The sequence below is a fragment of the Pseudorasbora parva genome, chromosome 10 (genome assembly GCF_024679245.1).
Source record: "Pseudorasbora parva isolate DD20220531a chromosome 10, ASM2467924v1, whole genome shotgun sequence".
NCBI lineage: Eukaryota > Metazoa > Chordata > Actinopteri > Cypriniformes > Gobionidae > Pseudorasbora > Pseudorasbora parva.
The window spans coordinates 9707130-9731731 of record NC_090181.1 but is presented as its reverse complement, the minus strand read 5'-3'; the positions used below and the strand labels follow the sequence as shown (position 1 = coordinate 9731731).

Sequence of the window (24602 nt, the reverse complement as noted above, 5' to 3'; positions counted from 1 at the left end):
TTCTTCACCTTGAGGAACTTTGATGTGGAGATGGAAGTATGCGATGGAGCACCGTCCTGCTGCAGAATTTGGCCTCTTTTATGGTTGGGAATATAAGAGGTAGCTAAGATTTCTTGGTATTTTAGACTATTGATGTTGCCTTCCACCCTGCAGATCTCTCGCACACCCCCATACTGGATGTAACCCCAGACCATGATTTTTCCGCCACCAAACTTCACTGTTTTCTGGGTGAATCTCGGATCCATTTTGGCTCCAGTAGGTCTCCTGCAATATTTGTGGCGACTGTGGTGTAATTCAATAGAAGATTCATCTGAAAAATCCTCCTTCTGTCACTTTTCCAGCGTCCATCCTTTTAGCAGGCTGTGGGCCATGGCAAATGCCACACGGTTTTTCAATTGTCTTTTGTTTAGTGCTGGCTTCTGGGCACTGATTTGACCATGGAGGCCATTTCGAGACAGAATCCGACAAACTATTCTGGTTGACACAGGGACTTCAGGTGACCAGGTCTCGTGGAGCTCTGCTGCAGTGGAAAATGGGCTGGCCTTGGATTTTCGAGCCAACAAACGGTCCTCTCGAGCAGTTGTCTTGCGGGGTCTGCCTGACCTGGGCTTGTCAAAAACGTCTCCAGTCTCTTCAAATCTTTTTTTTATCCTCTGTACTTGACGCTGAGACACATTGAAGGTGTCTGCCACATCAGCAGTGGATTTGGTCTTCAGCCTCTTGATAATCAAAACTTTAGTCTCAGGGTGAATCTTAGGCATGTTTGCAGAGGTCTAGTTGCAGTTGATGTGAAGGTCTAGCGTACTGGGGTTCTTTTTATACACACTTGAGACCTAATTGATCCATTATTAGTCACAGGTGAAGCTCATATGACAAGGTGACAACACTTATGTCTTTGCAAAAATTGACTCAATGGGCTTTACCAAGCTGAGTTTTTTCACTGAAACATTATCACAAAAGCTGGTGGGATTAAAATGAGCCATTTCTTGTAAAAAAATCTTGATTAGAAATATATTTCAGCGGCACTTTAGGTCAATTTGTACACAAGCGACAAGACTTTTGTCAGGGACTGTAGAATGACAAAGGGTGAACTGACAATACACTGTTATTACGCAAGATAATATAAGAGAAATGTTAGACCTTGAAACCCTATATCATTACATTTGTTCAAAGCAGGATGAACCTATTGACTCTATTCCTAGATGTTTTTGTCTGCCTTTTGCAGCTTTAAAGATGCTTCCATGGCAATTCCACTGTTAAAAGATAGTGACCAACACAGTATTTACCTTTGCGAATTAGCACCGTGGTGGCATAGTGACAGGTACCTCTACTATGATTAGAGCTGTTAGCTGCTCATGAATTATTACAACCTGTTAAAATTCCCATTAAAGTTTAATGAAGTGGTCAAAGCAGACATGATTGATTTCCCTCCTACCATGATGGAGCGAGAGGAAAATTGAAGGGATTCTGGTAACTCTCTGATTTGGCCTGTAATATCACAGCTATTACATTAATAAGCTTGAGATGTATTTTCCCTTTCACTGAGTAAATGAGGAGGAGGAGAAGGAATTAGACTAGACTGAGTATAATCGATTTAGTACATGCAGAGGCTTCAGCAGCAGAAGCAGCATCTCACACAGTGCAAACACAAGACTTACTTCCACCCTTGCCGCTCTTCTCCATGCGGTACTGATAGATGTGTAAGGTGAACAGCATGTGCGAGTTACGGCGATCTTCCTCATCTGCATCTGGCCGGTTGGTGCTACGTGCTGCGATGGCGGCGTCAAGAAACAGGGCGGCCTTCTCTGCAGTGGGAGCCCTTAATTCGCTCTGGTTCTGGAGCTGAAGAATGGAGAAGATGACTCATTAAGTCTCAGTGTGAGTAATTTATCAGTGTGGGATTTATTCTGGCTTTTAATGACAAGTGAAAATAAACATGACTGGAGCTAGGGGTAGGTGGTCCAGTATCTTGGTGTGAAATGTATGGAAATTTAAGAAAAAAAAATATAAAATTCTGGTAACACTTTATTTTAAGGTTCAGTTATTAACTATTAACTAGTTGCTTATTAGCATGCATATTACTAGAAAATTGGCTGTTTATTAGAACTTATAAAGCACATATTAATGCCTTTCTGCATGACCTTACTCTACATCCCTTAATCTACCCAATACCTAAACTACAATGCTACAAATACTACCTTACTAACTATTAATAAGAAGTAAATTAAGAGTTTATTGAGGCAAAAGTTGTAGTTAATAGCGAATATGTGTTCCTCCTACTAAAGTGTTACTAAAATTCTTTATACTTCATCTCATTTGATGACCTTGTTATTGGGAACTTGATCGCAACCCAAATGATAGCATTATTCATGTCAAGTGAATGGCAAAACAGGTTAACATTATGTAAACCTCAAAAACAAAACTCTAAACAATTTAACTGATGATTGACAGTTTAATATGGATAGCTCTGGCTTTAATTAATCGTCGGATGAGTCAAGCTTTTACAAAAAAAAAGCATACATACAGTTGCAAGAAAAAATATGTGAACCGCTTGCAGAATCTGTGGAAATGTGAATAATTTTAACAGAATGAAAGAGACCATACAAAATGCATGTTATTTTTTTATTTAGTGCTGTCCTGAATAAGATGTTTTACATATACTGTATATATTTTTTTAAAATATAGTCCACAAGAAAAAAAAAAAAAAAAAAAAAGAATTTATAAAAATTTGGCCTGTTCAAAAGTTTATGAACCATTGATTCTCAGTACTTTGTGTCGTTCCCTGGATGATCCACGGCTGTGTGTGTGTGTGTGTGTGTGTGTGTGTGTGTGTGTGTGTGTGTGTGTGTGTGTGTGTGTGTTCGTAAAGGTTGTTCTTGAGTCCCTTTTGTCCTGAGCAGTTAAACTGCCCAATGTTATTCAGAAAAGTCCTTTAGATCCTGCAAACTCTTCAGTTTACCAGCACCTTTTGCATATTTAAACCCTCTCCAGCAGTGACTGTATGATTTTGAGATCCATCTTTACACACTGAGGACAATTGAGGGACTCAAACACAACTATTAATATAAAGGTTCAACCAGTCATTACATTCAAAATGTACAGGCATTATTATGACTACATAAACCACTGAAAGTAAAGATTGAAAGCAATCGAAAACCAACATAAACCCATTGAAAGTAAAGGTCAGATCAATTATTAAAGTTTATTAATAAACGGAGCAATTCCAAAAGTTAAAAACATAGCAATTCCAATAGGGTCCTCACACCGATGGTGCTTGGGCCCTAATAAATATCAAACTGTACTGTGTTTCAGTCTATTGTCAAATGGCTCATCCCTAGTTGGAGTTGACGAAGTTGGAGTTGACAAAGAAGGAGATCAAGAAAACTGAGCCTCTTTACACAGTTCTAGGCAATTAAACAGAGTCTCTGGGGCAATCAGAGAAACAAATACGCCAATAGAGGGAGTAGGATTACTGATGAGAGACAGTGGTGGATAAAGAGGGCAGAGGGCAGCCTGATGGAACAGAGGAGATGAAACACGTGTTGGGCATACTTATGGTCTTCTTCAAGGAAACAAGCAATTAGGCTGAATGGAATAGATCTGTGTCCCCTGCATATTCTTCCTTGATTTCCCTGCTATACTTAAATATCTTCAATGTGAAGAAACACTGTAGATTTCAAAAAGCAGCCATCAAAAGCAAGCTCCTTCAGAACAATAGCGGGCACTTTCCTGCAGTGCTCGCCAACCGCCTGTGGCCAACGAGCTGGTCTAAAACTGAAGAGAGAAGAGAATGCTGCAAAAGTGATGGGCTTATAGGCCCACTCCGTAGATTTGAACTTCACAGGCCTCAAGGCAGTCTTTGATGTGCTGCTTCATATGGACCCCCAAAAAAACAACATCTGATGCCAACACCTGGCAGCGCTTTTAACTACCCTCTACCTACCCCCAAAATCTACCTACCCCCTCCTGATATTTACCCCCTTCCAGTGGAAGGTAAGAGGGGGAGGGGGAAACACAGCAGCAGCTCACCCAGATGGATCCGGATGGTGCACTGAGTAAAGAGAACCATCACAACATCTGGCATTTAATTTGAGATTTTGTGATTAAACTCAGCTAAAATAATTCTCTAATAACTTCTACTGTTAAGTAAGGTACAGTTAAACCCTATGAAAACTGAAAAAATAAATATAATCAACAGAGATGTGATCTAGGCAGTTCTAGACCCTGATCTCATTTCCCCATCTTCGTTTCAAAAATAAACTCGACTGTCTCGCAAAATAAACATATTAAATATATATAATGTAATTTCATGCTTGCTGACTAAAATCATTTATTTATTAAATCTTACTGACCTCAAACCAGCATTTTAAATATATTTTGTTTTATATTTTTATACTGTAAAATAATATATATATATAAAATATAGTTTTCATAATTCAAATGCAGAAATCTTTTAAAATGTAATGTAATTTATGTAACGTAATGTAATATATATATATATATATATATATATATATATATATATATATATATATATATATATATATATATATATATATATATATATATATATATATATATATATATATGACATTATATGACAAATATATATTATTATATATACATATATATATATAGTAAAGTTTCAGATAATTATTTTTTTTTAATACAGTATAGAAAGTATTAAATATAGTTTATAAATGTAATTTATTTTACAATAAACAAACTATAAAACACAAAATATATTGTTCAAAAGAATAGTGGCAAAACTAAAAGCTAAACTAAAATTGACTAAATTTACCAAAAAATACTATATATAAAAATAAACTGTACAATACATTTTACAATATAATAATGACTGCCAAAAAACATGCCCATTTCATTTCAAACCTTTATTATGGATAATCAACTACTTTTGTTTAGTTTTTTTTTCTTCTCATTTTTGTGCTTTTTGGTGTGCTTTCATTTATTTGTATTATATACAGTAATAATAATAATGTGTTCGATTTATATAGCACTTTTCAAGGCACTCAAAGCGCTTTACATTGAAGGGGGGAATCTCCTCAACCACCACCAATGTGCAGCATCCACCTGGATGAGGCGACGGCAGCCATATTGCGCCTGAACGCTCACCACACACCAGCTGATTGGTGGAGAGGAGACCGAGTGATGAAGCCAATCAGGAGAGGGGGATGATTAGGAGGCCATGATGGACAGGGGCCAATGGGCAAATTTGGCCAGGATGCTGGGGTTACACCCCTACTCTTTTTCCAAAGGACATCCTGGGATTTTTAGGAGTCAGGACCTCGGTATAATGTCTCATCCTTAAGACGGTGCTCTTTGTCAGTACAGTGTCCCCATCACTATACTGGGGTGTTAGGACCCGCACAGGCCACAGGTTGAGCACCTCACTAACACCTCTACCAGCAGCAACCTGGTTTTTCCCAGTTGGTCTCCCATCCAGGTACTGACCAGGCTCAGCCCTGATTAGCTTCAGTGGGAAACCAGTCTTGGGCTACAGGGTGATATGGCTGCTGGTATACAGTATACAGTATGTTGGCAGTATAATTGCCATCTCCTTCCCTGCCCTCCACATGTCAGCTTCCATCATTGAAAAGCCTTTATTGGCAACTAAATTGGCAACAGTGGTTTATTTTCAAATACTGTATGTTAATATGTAACAAGCAAGACTGGAAGTGCTTTATCAGGAAGAAGCAGCTAAATCTAACATCTAGATGTCAAGTTACTGACCTGTGTGCCACAGATGGGGTCCTCACGCAGGTAGACACCAGGCGACTGGCCGTCCTGCAGACTGCCTGTGGGAACATCAGAAAGCAGGTCCTGCAGGCTCTCGTCCTTGCCGTAGATTTCCACGGCTGACACCCGCACTGAGAAACGCGTGCCCGTCTTCTCCTTGCGCTCGTTGATGAGCTTGAACAGCCAGGAGATGGCACAGGGCGCAATGCCAAGGCTCTGCATGGAGCTGTCTGTGCCAATCATGGTGTATGTCTTGCCTGGTGAGCGAAAGAGAGAAAGCTGTTGATTATGCCAAGATGATGATGAGCACTCAATGAGCTGTTTCAAGTGTGCATATTTCTACTACTGATTTGATGATCTCATTTTTAATACTTTAAAAAAAAAAAAACTTTTGCTGATATTGAGGTGGGATATGGGTAAAGTTAGGGACAGATGTGGTGGTGTGGGTTAGTTTAAGGGTGAAGTTAGGGACAGGTGTGGTGGTGTGGGTCAGTTTAAGGGTAAAGTTAGGGTCAGGTGTGGTGGTGTGGGTAAGTTTAAGGGTGAAGTTAGGGTCAAGTGTGGTGGTGTGGGTTAGTTTAAGGGTAGAGTTAGGGACAGGTGTGGTGGTGTGGGTCAGTTTAAGGGTGAAGTTAGGGTCAGGTGTGGTGGTGTGGGTCAGTTTAAGGGTGAAGTTAGGGTCAGGTGTGGTGGTGTGGGTCAGTTTAAGGGTGAAGTTAGGGTCAGGTGTGGGTTAGTTTAAGGGTAAAGTTAGGGTCAGGTGTGGTGGTGTGGGTTAGTTTAAGGGTAAAGTTAGGGACAGGTGTGGTGGTGTGGGTTAGTTTAAGGGTAGAGTTAGGGACAGGTGTGGTGGTGTGGGTTAGTTTAAGGGTAAAGTTAGGGACAGGTGTGGTGGTGTGGGTCAGTTTAAGGGTAAAGTTAGGGTCAGGTGTGGTGGTGTGGGTAAGTTTAAGGGTGAAGTTAGGGTCAAGTGTGGTGGTGTGGGTTAGTTTAAGGGTAGAGTTAGGGACAGGTGTGGTGGTGTGGGTCAGTTTAAGGGTGAAGTTAGGGTCAGGTGTGGGTTAGTTTAAGGGTAAAGTTAGGGTCAGGTGTGGTGGTGTGGGTTAGTTTAAGGGTAAAGGTAGGGACAGGTGTGGTGGTGTGGGTCAGTTTAAGGGTAAAGGTAGGGACAGGTGTGGTGGTGTGGGTAAGTTTAAGGGTAAAGTTAGGGACAGGTGTGGTGGTGTGGGTCAGTTTAAGGGTAAAGTTAGGGTCAGGTGTGGTGGTGTGGGTCAGTTTAAGGGTAAAGGTAGGGACAGGTGTGGTGGTGTGGGTCAGTTTAAGGGTAAAGTTAGGGACAGGTGTGGTGGTGTGGGTCAGTTTAAGGGTAAAGGTAGGGACAGGTGTGGTGGTGTGGGTTAGTTTAAGGGTAAAGTTAGGGACAGGTGTGGTGGTGTGGGTCAGTTTAAGGGTAAAGGTAGGGACAGGTGTGGTGGTGTGGGTCAGTTTAAGGGTAAAGTTAGGGACAGGTGTGGTGGTGTGGGTCAGTTTAAGGGTAAAGGTAGGGACAGGTGTGGTGGCGTGGGTCAGTTTAAGGGTAGGTGTAAGGGAAGGGTCAAAGAGTGTACAAATGTAACTACAGAAATGAATAACAGATTTAAAAAATGTAAGTACAATGTAAAAGCATGTCTTTCTACAATAAGTGCATTGCATCAAATTATGAATTAACATATTAGTACATAGTAGTCACGGCCACCTAATATAAAGTGGGTCCATAATTACATGTGGAATGTGTTTATGTGCAATATAATATTATGGTTCAGTTTCGGAAAGATTTCGCAATAACAAGCTAGCTTTGAAATCATAAGAGCCCACCCTCCCTTCAGAGCGTTTTCAAAAGCCACGCCTCCTCCAAGACAAAAGAGATGGTGTTAAAATACAAAAAGCACATAACATGACAATAATTATGGGCTGCCATCTCTTAACAACGGTAGTTATGGTGTGAAGGCAGCATTAGATCATCGTTATGGTTCTGAAGGTGACTGACATCTTCAATTCATAGCCTTACGTAATGTGCTGATGACGTGTGATGTCTGCACGAATAGTGTGTGCGGAGGTATGGAATTACATATATTGACAGACAGAAAGGACATCCTTCAGACTGAATGCAATGATTGGACGAACTTTTTTTGGTCTTGAGACTTCCACAGAAGTTATATGCACTTTAAAAAAAAAAATTTAAACCACTTCTATTATCGATTGCCAACAGGATGTGAAGGGAGATGTGAAGCTAAAAACACCATGGTTTAGAGCATCATTTATATACATCAAAAAATTGAGATGAATACTGTTCCGTATGGACAGTCCGGCTTTAAAAGAGTCATAAATAATGCTTAAACGCTGAGACCACATGTAGTAAATAATGGAGGAAACCATTGCAATGTCTAACAAGCATAATTGGCAATAGTACAGAGCTCTGATGCAGTCTACTGTGAGGGTCAATTAGTCAGCTTTTAATTACAGTCTCTAGCCTCTGGCCTCACACACACACACACACACACACACACACACACACACACACACACACACACACACAAGCAGATTTGAACGGCCCATTTCTGAAAATACATTTTTGACCTTCAGTCTTAATATTAGACATCTAAGGGCCAGATTTACAAACAGCTTACACCAGTGCATACCCTGTTTTGGCATTAAAAAAAATACTGTCAGGATTTACTTAAGACCTGCAGTGATAAATAAGTGCTGATAAGGCGTGGACAGCGTTATTTTTGCGGCTGACCTTATTGCATATGCATTTGTAGGAGTTTCCCTTTCAGACATAAAATGTATGATGAATTTATTTAAATGAATTTATGCTCAAGGTTTATGCTCGTAAATTTACTGGTATTTGCACCATTATTTACCGCCCCCAAAAAGCACATCTTAAACATATGCTAATTTGCGCTGCTCTTGGTAGATTGCATTGGCCATTATGGAAACGATCTGAATGGGTCTGTTCTTTAATCTGTGCGTAAGCGTTGACTCATGCGCAGAACTGTCCACTCCCAACAGAGCTTTTTTGGAATTGCGCTCTTGTGCTATTTTCCCCTGTTTAGTACATTTGGACAGTGTCTTGCAATCTGTGAAGTGTGAGACAAGATCAATGGCTGTTCATTTAAAAAAAGGAAGAATAACTTACCGACATTCACATGACCGAAGCAGAAAATACACCCATCAGCTCCGTTGACCACTGATTGAATAACTTCAGCCACTGTCCCTGAGCAAACTTCAGCCTGTGGAAAACAGTTAAACAATTAATTCTCATATCTGGTATTATAATCAGTTAACACATGGCATCATTATTTAGCAAGTCAGCTATGAATAAAGTCGGTTATAAATAAAATCAACAGGGTCAAGTGAAAAACCTTATACAGTAGACATCCAAGAACAATATAAAACATGTACTATCCTGCAGTTTTCAATACTGCAAGTTACCAGCCAACTGTTTTTATAATAATATTAATATAGAATTATAATTATATTAAGGGGAAATATGCTGTACTGACGAAAAATGTTTATTTAATCAAAAGCGCACATCATCGTCTTAATAATTAATGGTTTTTAACATTCAGCTGAGCTATGAAATGTATCCCAACGTTTCTAACAGAATAAAAAGTACCTATAATCTTTTCTTTGATCCGAAGATCATTGATTTATTCACTAGCAAAACAAAACCACAGAAAGCACCAAGGAGGCAGCTCCTCATCACGGATTCATCAGACATGTGGGGCTTTACACCGGCTGCACTGTGCGGCCATAACGCGACAATCTGTTCCACTAGCCCAAGTCCCCGGAGACAATTTGGGACTGCAGCAATTTCCTCCCATACATCATAACACACACACATACACACATTCTTACAAAAGACAGAACAACAGCTCAGTGCTTTGCTAAGAAATATGTCCCCATGCTCTCACTAAACCACACACACGGTAGATTTGGCAGATTTACAGTTACACGACTTCACTGGGCTGGTACTGAGACCTAAGCTTTCTGCTGGCCCGGAGTAAAGGAACTCTTCTTAATCGATAGGCTGGTATCTATATCTTGCCTTTAGCATGCAGGTTTAATAAAAATCAGAGTATATGAAAGATCAGTTCCTAAACGAAGGGGAATTGCTTTTTATGTCTACAAAGGGAACTGCTCAGCAGCATCCAAAAGTGAAACACCTCAAAAATGAATGGTTTGGAACCATTCTCACAGCAACTCTGAGTATTACAAGAACGGCAGTCCTTACATGAAGTGCAGAAGAAACTAGTCTTACAATCGATTCTAATAGTTTGCTGTTAGCATGTCGCTAAGCTAAAAAAACGACTTCAATAAGCATAAAAATACATTGCATACAAAAATATCGTGTACAATTGTTTTTTGTTTTTCCGCCTTTTCATATTAAACTATGTTATTCCCTTAACTAAAACGAGTTGATGCATACCTCTCTCGTCTGAGTGCGTGCTCTTAATCTCTCTGACGCGCGGTGACGATCTGATAGCATTTAGCTTAGCCCACTAAGCCCAGTTCATTCACTATGGTACCAAGAAGAGATCCTATTGACCTCCTATTGACAGAAATGAGATGTGAGGGAGGATGTTTCAGCCGGGACTTTTTACTGCGCCGAGTCGAAGTACTCTCAGAAGTGCTAATCCGCCATACATTATAGTTCTCCTTTTTAATCCGCTTAGAAAAGCGACACGTTTTATTTTATGTCACCACACTTGATCGTTCAACTATTTGTGTAACTGTATTTAAATAGGGAAAACGTGGAGGTGTTTGGTCGCTTCTAACTTGATCTCTGTTTGGTTCCATAGTGAATGAACTGGGCTAAGTGGGCTAAGCTAAATGCTATCAGATCGTCACCGCGCGTCAGAGATTAAGTGCACGCACTCAGAAGAGAGAGGTATGCATCAACTCCTTTTGGTTAAGGGAATAACATATAGTTTAATATGAAAAAGAGGTGAATTATCCCTTTATATAGTATATTTTGGCCTACCTTTGCTTATGTGATATATTTTGAAGCAGAACTTTAAATATCTGGCTTTACTCATGGCTCTTTACACAACTACTTCTAGATGACAACCTTATTAGTCTTGAAGTAGCTCTATCTCACATCTGAATTGTTCACACTTAATCATCTTCAAGTTTGTGTCTCCTGAAGTTCCTCTTCCCTATTTGTGTCCATTTGTTAGCTACTTATCTTAAGATGGATGCCATTGCAGCTTTGGAGGACAGATAATGAACTGTGAATGAGCTGCTAGATATGCGAGTCTGGAATTCAAACTATTTTCTATACTTAAAGAAACAGCTGTTGGGCTAGTACTTTGAAGAACGGTGGGGTCTCAAAACAGGCCTTTTTGCATTAAGCCCCTTGCCCCGCAAAGAATGTGTGTGTGTGTGTGTGTGTGCTTCTCAAATATCTTCTTGACACTAACAAAATGTTTTCACTTCAAAACTCAAAGGGAAATGCCAACAAAATGATAACTTCTTCACAGTAGCTCTTACTTGAGAGGCATCTTGGGGAAAAACAGCATCGAAGGCAAACATCTTTGGGGCGGGCAGCACTGCTCGTCTGTGCACTGAGGTGGGCTGTGTGTTGAGTGAAGGATCGTAGAGAGTCAGTTGTTTCTTACGAGTGTCCACCTTCAGGAAGGACATGGACTCCGATGAATCCACAACCCCCAGAGATGGACAGATTCGCATCATCACTTTGACCTGGAAATGTTAGAACAAAAAGAAATGAGTAATGATACAAGGATAAGCAGAAGCAGAGGATTCCAAACAGACATGTTTTAATATATACACATAAAGTGATTGATGGGTCAATGACAAGCAAAAGTGTCCACAATAAAACAAAATGCGTGTGCCACGTTCTTAGAAAATGTACTCTTTGTATTCATAGTGGTTTCACAAAGATTTGGAAGACTTTAATGCCATTTTTAAGAAAAGTTTGAATTTAATGACTCTCAAAATGTCATGTGGTGTAACCATCAAATAAAACATATTTTCCTTACACCTTGAATACATGTGAACGGGTCTTAACTGGTTGGGGTGCACACCAATAATTAGTCATTAATAAAAAGCATTGTTTTGGGAAAGTCACACCACATGACAAGTTACAACCAGGACTAACCTAACCTTGTTATAAAAAAAGTCACAATTTTCGGATTTTTTAAATGAAATATTAGTTGCGCCACATGATTTTGAATATTGCTCCAAATTAGGGCTGTGCGATATTGAAGAAAAATGCGATATGCAATATCTTGTTAAATAATGCAATATTCGATATGCAAAACGATATTGCAATTAGTGTGTAAAATCTATTTAAATTATATTTTAAATAGTTTATAATAGTTAATAGTTTTAAATAATTTATATTAAAATTATTTACAAACTGATAATGAAAACATTTGCGTTACACATTCTTTCTGGGAAAAGAAAGCATCGCTACAACTTCTTAAAGTGACCAGCAGTGTTGTAGAAAAAATGTGTGTCTCAAATTGTTCACGTTTCGGTGTGTGTGTCAAACAGCGGGAGACTGCAAATTATTGTTTTTCGCAAATTACTGCATTTAATAACTCTTTTTAACGTCAAGAAAAGTTATATAAGTAACAGTAATGTACCCAGTCTATTCTCTGCCCAATGTGTGACCCAAAACGTACACTTTTCACAATGTTGAAGTAGCCTATTAAAATCATTCAGATATTGCATGCCGTTGAGATATGCATATTGCGATATTTCGATAATTTCGATATATTGCACAGCCCTACTCCAAATATTTTGTTTCTAAAAAAAAAAAAAAAACTATTGTATTAGACCCTGACATTTTATACTTAATAAATTAGTATTATAAAAGAACAATAATTGAAAAAACAATAAATTAATTTTAATTAAAAAAATTAACAACTTGCTTAAGTTATTGTCTGCATGACTTATGACTATATATGTTAAATTAATGAATTGGCCATGACCAAAAAAACGTCATTAACCCTAAAAAATATTGCCTTAGCCCTTTGGACTGTGGAGTAGCTGTTACTGCTTCAACAAGAACTCATTTTTCAAATGAGTTTTCATCGTATCATCACTGTTGACCACACACAGATTAACCTCACAAACCAGCCATTAACAATTACACTGCCTTTAGTATTACTACACATTATCACGATTGTGTCACGGGGCACCGCTAAGACCATTTGCAGCACACACAGTAAAGTAAAACAAACATACTGTAGGAGAACCGCATGCCCTTAATACAGCATTCAGAGCTCCACAAAGCCACAGTATTCCATGGGTGATTTGTAGCAGAGATATAATTACAACATTTGAGCTCCAGTGCTATGAAACAATGTCTGCACTGCTGATCCTATTCCACGGCACCCGGGGCCAAGCGGCATGCCTGCGCCACAGCGGCGGCCCGGCGCGAACTCCCCCTCACCGCTCCGCAGGGGCCGATTACACTGATGGACATGTGCACGTGGTGAACGAATTACGCCGGCCGTGACATTGGAAATAGGCTTCCATATATGACTGGTCCCCCAATGGGGACAGCCACCCAGACACCACAGAAATGTGGGCTTGGGTTGAACCGTTGAGTTTTACATTTGTTGGCAATTTGATACGTGACGAGAGTTTGATCCCTTTAGCTCGGCTGCTGGCTTCACACCTCCTAAACTCGGGTCTAGAAATGATGTCCCACAAGTTTCTGAGGCAATCCATACAGCAATTAACTAGATGCGTCAAAATCTATCAACAACTTGAGCTCTGTTATAATTCTGCGTGGAAAAGAACAATTAAAAGAATAGTTTGAGGCAAAGGGCGGGACACGCCAAGTTAAGGGTTGGCCGTCGCCAATACCGACCTGCAATTAAGTGTATGTCAGACTAGTTTAGGGAGCTCTGCACAAGTTGGATCACTGTCTGTGGCTTTGTGGCCATAAAAAATGGCGATGGAGCCTGACGGGGAGAGAGATCACTCTGATTGGCCGTTCAGCTTATACACTGTAAAAAATATTATTTTTTTTAAGTACAATTGACTTATTTATTTCAACTTAGATTATGTTAAACGCACTTTAAAAAATTAGTTCATGAACTAATCTTGTATAACTTATAAAAAACATTTCTTACATTATTTTGATGAGTTAAAACAATGTAAAAACCCATGTTGTCATAACTTTTTGAATTGAATATACATTTTTTTACAGTGTAGTGAACCAGTGCACGAAAAAGAAAAACTGAAGTAACGAAATTAAGCAGACACACAGAGAGCTCTCATTTTTTCTTCTCGTCTTCATCTTATCTGTGATGATTGCTATTAAATCTATCTGTGGTGAATGAGCTTGGTGTAAAATTGTTAAGCAAGTGTTGATTTGTTTACAGTTTTTCTGGTTTCCCCGCTTGAACGACTGAATGACTAAACTAAACTGAATTGCGTAACACAAAAGAAAATATTTTAGTTTTTTTTAAAGTTTTTTTCCTCCCATATAGTAGGGACCAGTAGCCTAGAAATCTAGACGCACCCTAGCGGCAGTAAATCTAATCTGCCCGCGAGTGTCGTCTAGCAACTCTCAATAGTTTTCTGAGCTGTATTCGCCTAAATCTGGTCGGGCCAATCACATCGTGTATAGTGTCGGTGGGCGGGGCCATAATGAAGACGGCCGAGTTGCGTTTGCGTGCTTCTAGTAAACACAGAAACTGGCGAACGGCGGTCTTTCGAATCAGCTTTGACCGCGACTCTGGAAGACTTGGAGTTCAGCTTTTCTCTGAGAAAAGAACGGCACTGAAGTCATTCTTAAAAAGGGAAGATGTGTTCGGAGTATTGCCGACCGGATACGGCGAATGTTTAATCTATCAACAAGCTCTGCTTCACCCTCGTTGCTCTGGTTGGTTGTACCGCTATCCTATCGCGTGCAGAGGGAGTTTGAAAGACAACCGTTTATCCCGCCCCTCGGATTGAGCCCTGTCTATGGTGAGTTTCCAGACCAAACATCTTGATGTGGGTCTGGCTTGTCAGGCTAAGGGACCAGTATTGTTTTGCACTCCATTGACTTTCATTATATAAACAAAATGAGTTAACATTAATAAAAAAACATATTTCATATTCAACAGAAGAAAAAAAGTAGAAATGTCCACAGGCTTGGTTTCAACAATAGTTAGTAGCAGAGTTTGGCCTACGCCAGTGGTTTTCAAACACTACTAATTAATAGAGTAGCTATTAAACACTAGCTAATTAGTCAGAGTACTCTATGATCTGAGTCCAATGGGGAAAATTAGCAGAATGTGAAGGGTACGCTTCTAAATTAGTTTGTGTGCCCCAGGTTTAAGTATATGCTTGTCTCACGAATGTATCCAGTGCGCTATACATTTATAGCGCACATCAAACCTGGCATGTTACAATCGGTCATGAGACACGTGAGAACCAATGGTATTCGACATCAGTAAAGATCACATTCAATTGATAATGTAAATCGTTAATGGGATTTCAGAGCTACAGGTGACGTATTTTCAGCACATTTTTACTTTATTTCTCACACAAATCCATTGCATGGCTTCTGAAGACCTTGGAATATAGTGCACAAGTAATAGGAACCACTTTTATGTATATTACGCAGATGTCTTGCATCCTTCTGGACAATTTGGTCATTGAGCAAACAAAATGGTTATACAGACGGCTGGGCCATTATTCTAATGCCTGTAGCTTTTTATAGTTTTCCCAAAAGCTGCCAACAACTGGAGTCTATTCAGGCAGCATCAGATGTGTGGTTGCAGTAGTAGGAAAAGGAAGCTCATTAGTGAGGCTGGGATGTAATGAGTCCATTCTCAGTGGGTACTTATCAATCATTTCAGCGGGCTACAGCTTCTGGCATGATGTTCTACAATCATCTCTCAGAGCAGGTGGCCTCTAATCTGGAACAAATCCTCTCCATCACTATATATATATATATATATATATATATATATATATATATATATATATATATATATATGGTGCTAAAGACAAACCCTCTGGACAATGAAGAGGGCTGGTGTGTGGATGCTGAACAACTTGCAACTCTTGGCCAGGATCCCAATCCGAGATGTTAAACACAATCTGTTCACCATGAGTCACTTTCTATTTGGGTTGGACAGAATAATAGACAGGACTTGACATGAACTTTTTTGCTCACCGGCCACTTTGGTTAGGGGTTTTACAAAGTTACTAGCCTCTCTGCATTTTCACTGGTTACAATCAATATCATCGGGGAAAAATGCCATTTTTAATATCATCTCATAATTTGGCAGCAACTATATTAGGCCGCCTTCACTTTAAAGGAAGTGTAAGATTGTGGCCAAAACTGGTACTGCAATCACTTTCAAATGACTGTAGAGCGGTGTAATCACTTTCAAATGACTGTAGAGCGGTGTATCCCTCTCCCCCTCCCCCTGACTCGAGGTTGCCAGATAGGCTGCAGGATCAGCAGGAACGTTTGTAGCTGCAGCTGTGGTAACTAGAGCAGACCTGGCAACCCAGATGCCGAAACACTACTGACTTCGTGATTGGTCGATAGGTGGAGGGTGGAGCTTCAGGCCAAAACACAACATGTCAACATCAACATCTGTTATGACTACTGTTGTCAGTAAAAGAAGTATTGGAAATTAACATGATTTCTAGTGTCATGTCAGGGCCATTTTATGATTAATTGAAATACATTTCTTACATACAGTTCCTTTAAGACTAGACACGCAGATCCATTATACTGTTACACATGCGTTTTCTTTCTTTCAACTGTTTATGTTCACTTAAAACATAACTGACCCTATTTATCTGAATACTCACCAAGACCGGCATTTAGACATTGTTTTGTGTGAATTTAATGGTTTAAAGGTGCAGTGTGTAGTATTTATGAGGATCTATCGACAGAAATGCAACATAATATACATAACAATTTTTTCAGTGGTGTCCAAAGACCTTACGCAATCAACCATTATGTTTTTATTACCTTAGAATGAGCCATTTCTATCTACATACACTGTGGGTCATACATTTCTACAGTACCCTAAACAGATAGAGCATAAGTCACTCTCTGCTTTCTCCGACGACAACCTTTTTGTCCCGTGTCAGCCCCGTAGCTTCTATATGTGCTGCGAAAGCGAGGGGTGAGTGGTGACTGATTAGCCAGTCACAACATTACCGCTAGATGCCACTAAAATGCACACACTGCACCTTTAAGAGCAATAACTCATTACCTTCATCTATTAGGAATGCCACATCTTTGGTTAGTTTTAAGAAACTTCTTAAGACGCATCTTTTTAGTCAGAATTTTAAATTATAATTGTAATTTACAACTGTGTTTGTATAATTGTAATTTACAAGCGCTTTGAGTTGAGAAAGGCGCATTACAAATAAAATGTATTATTATAATACACACTGAAAAATAACTTAATTTGTACTGAGAAGCAGCTTTATATGCACGCACAAAATCTGAATGAGTAAAATTATGCGCAATACGTTTAATCTCGCGCCGAAATTCAAGCCCTGTAACACACAAAAAAATTCATCCAGAGGAAATGAAATGAGTGAGTGAGGGGAAGAAGGTTTGTGTGTCAACCCACTGTCAGAGAGATAAGAGAGAGAAAGTGCAGCTGGTACTGTGTCTGTTCTGCTGAAAATGAGTACTGGAAACGTTTCAGATATTTTAGTATTGATATGTATCGAAAAAGCACTATTTTTGGCAACACTACATTGCACTTAGTTTATTATTTCAGATGCCTTTTTAAAAGACTGCAATTGAAAAATTTATATATTATCTATAAAAGTCAATCCGCCAAAGTGGCTAGTAGGAGTGACTGCGTTACACGACCACTGCGGATGTTAATGTCAATCCCTGATAATAGATACTTAGTATATCGAAGACTTCATAAAGACTTATTGTGAGGATTCCTAATCAACACTTTGAATGGTGCAGTTAAAAGAGGAAGAGTGTCTGACCTTGCCCATGCCAGGGTTCTCCTTGGCCTTTGACCCCGCCCTGAGCAGACATGGTGGAGCAGGTGGAGGGAAAAACTGGAGGACAGCACTAAAGTTAGTCGGGTAGATGGAGGGCTCCTGGGGGTATACCAGTGGAGGCTGCTGCTTCTTCCTTTTGGATGACAGATTCAGCTTCTGAGCAGCCCTGGGATAACAGACAAAAATATGTCAAGGATTAGGAGCTTATAATATTGAACGAATGATCAATTTTACGTTTTTTTTTTATTGTTTTTTATTATTTTTGTTCATTATTTTATATTTTGAGAACAGCTCGTCATGCAATTCATGTCAGAGCGATAACATTTGACCACCCATGTACACAAAACAACACCTATTCAGACACTATACTGTATTAATGATGAACTCTGGCTGTATGTTGAGGTTATCCAATCATAACAGAGGTCATTTACATATAGAAGTCTTAAAAATACAGTAGCAAAAACACCTGTTTAATTCTAATGCTTGAGCAACATTTTGGTTAGTTGGTGCAAAAAAAATGTAAATGTAGAGTACAAAGCTTTAGAATGAGGTATTTTTAGCAGTAAAAACAAAGGTTCAACAAAGCAGTCAGACTAAATCGCTCAAATCCAAACGCTCTGCCAAAGGGGGTCCCATTAAAATGAAGCCAAAACTCTTTGTCACCACAGCGAAAAGTGCTTTTCCAAGGAACCTTACGCGTTTCAAGAATATTCTTTTTCATTCAGACAGAAGGCTGCACAGCCGAAAATCATTTTGGTCTTTTCCTGATTGATTTAACGGTAGAGCTTGACATTTAAAACTCAATGCTATAAAATCAGACCTGAAAGGTCAAAAGCCCCCTATCGCATTGCCAAAGTAAACACAGACCAGCTCCGTCTTTCTCCACAGGCAGCCTTTCCCCTCTTTACTTCACAACTAAATAGGCACACTGTGCTCAGAAACCCTTGAAAAAATGTCCTCTAAAACGTAAAACTGAAGTTAATGGGGTCAGCTCTGTAGTTAGCCTTGACATTAGCCATTTGCTAAGACTGGCTTTATAGTGACCCAGTTACAGGGTGGAAATTAATCTGAATATCCATGTGAGATGTCACTAGTGGACTCCAGAAACAGTAGATGAAGTGGTAGTAATGACAGCATCAATACCTTTCCCTAAGCAACAGCTACCTTCCCAACAAGCTATTGCAGTATCGTAAGACTGAACTTGACAAATGCACATATGAGTAAAAGCACAAAATGAGAGGAACAAATTAGAGTAAGTGGGGGGACAGAGAAAGACTAGAAGTGAGAAAAGAAAAGTGAAAAAACGTTTAGGGGCTTAGCTCACATAAAGTGGTACATTAAGGCTGCTCTCTTGGGCTGAAATGAAACAGTGGAGGATTAACTAAAGGAAAGCTGTCCACAGCGGTCTTTAACCATAACCAACAATAATCACACTAAATGCAGATATAATCAAAAGTGAAGTAAACTGAAAATCACAATGTGCTAAGAGTATACATTATAAGTAGCCTAGTGGAACTCAAATGTAATTGCCATGTCAGTCTTCATTTTTCATGCTTTACACATAATGTAAAGGACATTTTTTTTAGAAGAATAACACATCAGATAACCAAGTAAGATGTGACAACATGATGACTAATTTGACCATTAGATGTATTACGTGTAATGTTTGTATTTATGTTGGTTAGAAAAGGGTTTTGAAACAACTTTTATACCATTTTCAGGAAAAATATTACATTGTCTGACAGGAAAAAAAGTCATGTGGCGCAACCATCAAGCAAAATGTATGTTTATTACATCTTGAACAATATAACAGTACACATCTTAATCATTATACTCACAAATGTTCATATATTTTTCAATGTAAAAAAAATACCATGATTTATTTGCTGCACCACTTGACATTTTACAACCTGAGCGGACTTAAAACTATTTTTTGTTTACAAATGATTTGACATTTTTAGGACTTGGTGGCACAGGTGGCACCACATGACATTGTTGGGCGCAAAAAAAGAATAGAATTTTTAAACATTTTTAGTAAATTAATAGATATTATTAATTACATTAATGAGGATACAAGAAAACAAAAGTGTCACATGATTAACCCATTGTTCAGAGGTTTCCAATAAAATGATGCACTTTACCTCAATTACTCCTACAATACAAACGTGATGGATTTAGAATAATTATGGAATATTTGTGTGCTAGTATGTTTGTATATTTCGTGATAAGATCAAATCAAATGAAAGTCAAGAAATGGGAAAGGTGAAAATAACGAGAGGGAGACAGTGAACGCTGGGCATTATAGAGTGTGCTTGTGACAATAAATGTCTGTCTTTTTATTCCTGAGATGCGCGAGCCCTGATCATTAGTGTAGGCACTAGCTCATTGGACATGCATGTCCCAGTATTTCTGTCAATTCTACACCTTTTCTTTCTCTTCCCCTCTTTGCATCACTCCATTCCTCTAGAAGTGAAAACCCCTCCCTGTCTTTTTCTCTCCCTCCAGTTCTCCACCCCACCCCTTTTTACTCTCACTCCGTCTCGCCCCCCGCATCAGCCCAAGAGCGCACTCAGGGAACACACCGATGGCTGATGAAATAATTATAACATCCACGAGGAATACAGGAGCAGCCCCTCCCGAGGGATCTGACAGCCCACAAGAGGGTGTGTGTGTGTGTGTGTTTGTATGTGTGCCTGTGTGTGTGTGTGTGTGTGTGTGTGTGTGTGTGTGTGTGTGTGTGTGTGTGTGTGTGTGTGTGTGTGTGTGTGTGTGTGTGTGTGTGTGTGTGTGTGTGTGTGTGTGTGTGTGTGTGTGTGTGTGTGTGTGTGTGTGTTCGAACAGACGAAGGGGATTAAAGAAATGTGTGAGCACAGCATTCAGAAGGCATTATGAGTGAAAGACAGAACATGAGAAAAAGGAAAAGGCAATAGACAGAGCAGAGAGAGAGAGAGAGAGAGAGAGAGAGAGAGAGAGAGAGAGAGAGAGAGAGAGAGAGAGAGAGAGAGAGAGAGAGAGAGAGAGAGAGAGAGAGAGAGAGAGAGAGAGAGAGAGAGAGAGAGAGAGAGAGAGGAAGTTGTAACTTGCGTCAAAAGAATTTTGAAGTCATTGAAATTAAAAATTTGAGTTAATACAAAGAACATTTTTGAGCATCGACAAACTTTATTAAAATAATATTAAAATATATGATTTATCAGAAGATGTGTTTTATTTGTGAAGACGCAGTGAAACTTGGCAAATTATATTTTCATGATTTCAGTTTTCATAATTTTTCATGTGGTTCAGATACAATAATATTTTAGATTTCTATTTATTAAACTAATTTCCTTCATTATATGAACTCAATTTTTTTATTTCAATAAACTCAACATTTTAAGGCAACCAGGTTACTTACTTTTTAAAGTTAAACCAATTTATACAGTGTGTGGAATTATCTTTAAGAGTGCAAAAAATCGACATAAATATATGAAATTAAAGAATATTAAGTTGAATCGCTTTGAAAAAAGAAATATAATGAAATATAAATTAAAAAGTAATTTGACTTAGATTTAAGCTTAGATCAAGAAAGGCTTTATTGGTAATTGTTTTGAGCAAAAAATAATTGGTTTAAAAAAATATATATATATATATATATATATATATACTCTGTTTAAATTAATTAAAACATTTATTTATTATATAAATAATTAATATTTTAATATATTTATCTTGTTTCAGGTAATGTTCAGGTATTTTGAAAAAACTTGTTTATGGATGTTGGGTGTGTGTGTGGGGGGGGCATCAGCACATAAATACAGTATACAGTATTCATCACAATTCTATATTCAATCTTTGCAGAAAACAAAAGTGCAACCAATAAGTTGGAAAGGTTTGAAATGAAACGCTTGCACAGTCAAAAAGCACTCCATGAACCCACAATAGCAGCTCAAACATGCTCAGCACGCACACCTGTACACTAATGCTGAAATTAATTGCTTGTTGAAGCACACACGCTCTCTCTCTCTCCCCCTCTCTCTTTCAATCTCTCCATCTCCTCAGAGAGAAAAAAAACCCTGACTCGGTTCATGAATGGAGAGCGGCTATGAAGCACACGTCCATGTGCTTGCTCTTACTACTTGTCCACCAGCTCAAACTCACTGCAACACGCACACGCAAAACTAAACAAGCATGCTTTGACACGTTCCACAGGCGAGGAGCAATCCATATCCCAAGTATGTCTAAACAATCCGACAGCAGCCTTTGTAGAGTTTGGCAGGTGAGCTCAGGGGACGGAGCGAGAATTCCTGCCGCTAAGACGGGTGTGTTGCAACTGACATCTATGGGTCAAAACCCACTACACACATGCACACACAGAGGAAAAAAGGCTTTAAAAGTACTCACACTTCTTTCCAATCCATCATCTAATGTATTCACAACTCATATCCAGAACGACGCAGGCGGGACGCAAAAAAACAGTACAGTTTGTGTGTCCATTCCCACATTTTTCCATCAAAAAGGAGCGATTGAAAACCAAACTACTCATAAAGTCATTGCAAGTTGTTGTCCGTAGGTCCCTGCCCATTCTCACTGCACAAACATCTGCAAATAAGTCATTACATTCTCTCCTGAACTTTTCTTCTTGTCATTTAATTCCTCTTTGCAGCCTTCGCTCTGTCTTTATCGCTCTCTCTCTCTAGAGCGCTCTGAGTCAGATAGTCCACCTCTTGTGCCAGGCATCCCGGTCCTTTTTGTCAGCGATCCCTCTTTTTCTCCTTCTGGCGGAGGAGAGGAGCTGGAATCCAGCGGTCGGGATTCGCCTCTCGCTGCCGGAGGAGTGCTGGCAGCCGCACTGCACTCAAACACACGCGCACGATTCCTCCCTCTCTCTTTCTTTACACAGTCCAGCCCCTTTTCACTCCCCACGGCCAGAAAAGGAATCAGAGCTTTGCGAACGCTCGCTCTCTCACTCACCCCTCTTGCACACACACACACACACATGCCCCTTACTGCATGAATTCTTCATGTGTGAAGGGGTCTCTTTTTTTATTCTACCCCAGACTTCAAACAGATTTGCTTAGTATGTGCTGCATGCCTGTCTGTGTGTGTGTGTGTGTGTTTGTGTGTGTGTGTGTGTGTGTGTGTGTGTGTGTGTGTGTGTGTGTGTGTGTGTGTTTATCTGCTTTAGGTGTTTTGTATACTGCATAAGTGGACGCGAGTGTGTGTTGGTGTATGTGTGATTTAAATAATACAAATTATATATATATATATATATATACACGCACATTTTTTATAATGAATAAATAAATATTGATTATTTGCTTTAAGGATATTCAGATATTTTCATTTTTTTTGCCAGTGCATAATGTGTGTATCTGCCTCAGGTCTTTCAGATGTGTGTCGGTGGAGGAGAATATGTATTATTTGTTGTGTGTGCTTAAAAAATAAAAATGCTAAAGGTGTTTTGAATGAGTTTCAGGGTAATGGTATGGTTGTGACCTTGCACTGTCTGGTTGCTAGGGTGTTCTGGGCACTGGTTGAAGTCTCTACAATATTCAGAGATCAAAACCTCTAAAGAAGTTCCTCTAATATAAGCGTATGTATTTTTCCCATTCATTTTATTGTCTGTTAGGAGATAATCAAAAGAGTTTGATGCGCTTAGAACAGTAGTAGCGCACTTCTCTTCAACAAGCCGTACAATTTGAGGTACATTCACGTCTGTATCACAAACAATACGGGAGGAGTCGCTCGCCGAAGGTTAATACTGGGCATTGGGAGTTTGTTCAAATTAGCCTTAGCGAGCGCCTTTAACAAAAGGAAAATACAGGGCGAGAGGAAGTGTGTTTGTCCACGTCCTGCACCTGTGTCTCGGTGTGTGCTGAAAATCTCATTAAGTGTTTGCATTGTGACAAACATAATTGCTCTGACGGGTGGGATAAAGCTATTAATTATCACAAACGTGAAATAAGCACACAGCATATGCTAGGTGCGGCGTAGCTTAGTGTGTGTTCAGGTGTAGAGGGGGGGAAAAAGAAACATCTATGTGCGACCACCACTTTAAAATCATATTCCAGACACATACAGCGCTTAGAGATGCCCTTGGCCTGTGGGTAAGGGCAAGATGAGGGGAAAGCAGCAGCTGGAACAAGTCTAAGCTCTTTATGTGAGAGAGATCTATTCCCTAAACTGCTAATTTGAGCTGAGGAGCAGGAGTGAGACAGAGAGAGAGAGAAAAGGAGAGATGATGTTTGCGAAAGACTCATTTTCCGTCGGTCTGTAGCACGGCTCGCACACCACCGCCCCCCTAACACACTGCCCTACATATCTACAGTGAACTCAGACTCTCACTGCCGCCCACTGCTAGCCAAGAGACGGGTACAATCAAAGCTCCCAAGGTGCACAGACTATAGATGACTGGAATTATGTACTCTGATGACACTTGAAAAGGAAAATCTGTCTGGCTGGAAAGATGTTCTTTGGCTAGAAAAGAAAAGAAAAAAGCAGGGATGCAGAGATCAGCCCACAAAAATATCTGATTTTATATATATATATACCAATAGCCGATTATTTACAATCATACCTGTTGATACCAAGATTGATTTTAATGCTGTAAACTATAAAGGGAACACTCATTCGGTACACTAAAATATACTATAATGTAATAAAGAGGTTACAATTAACAAAAGAGCCATTATATTCAACTACTGTTTATTTTCATATATAACAATTACACAATGAAATGTTTTGTTTTCTTGACACGTTTCCACGGTTGAAATGCTGATTGAGCGATTACATGATTCATTTCTGTAATTTATACTCTAACATACCTTCTGATGTTCATGTATGTTTTTTCGAGCTAT

At 39.3% G+C, this 24602-nt stretch overlaps 1 protein-coding gene across 3 annotated transcripts in view; it reads right to left on the bottom strand.

The window, feature by feature from the left end:
• kif26ab (kinesin family member 26Ab) overlaps positions 1-24602 on the bottom strand; it is a 121563-nt gene that overhangs the window by 10359 nt on the left and 86602 nt on the right. For 2 of the 3 annotated variants that reach the window (XM_067455104.1, XM_067455105.1), the window contains exons 5-9: positions 17752-17935; positions 11293-11502; positions 8936-9029; positions 5752-6014; positions 1659-1842 (exon numbers count right to left, since the gene is read on the bottom strand). In XM_067455104.1, the coding sequence (XP_067311205.1) occupies positions 1659-1842; positions 5752-6014; positions 8936-9029; positions 11293-11502; positions 17752-17935 (935 nt within the window). Of the gene's footprint in view, positions 1-1658; positions 1843-5751; positions 6015-8935; positions 9030-11292; positions 11503-17751; positions 17936-22146; positions 22604-24602 lie in introns of those variants that run through there. The other variant, XM_067455107.1, reaches the window with a different exon arrangement.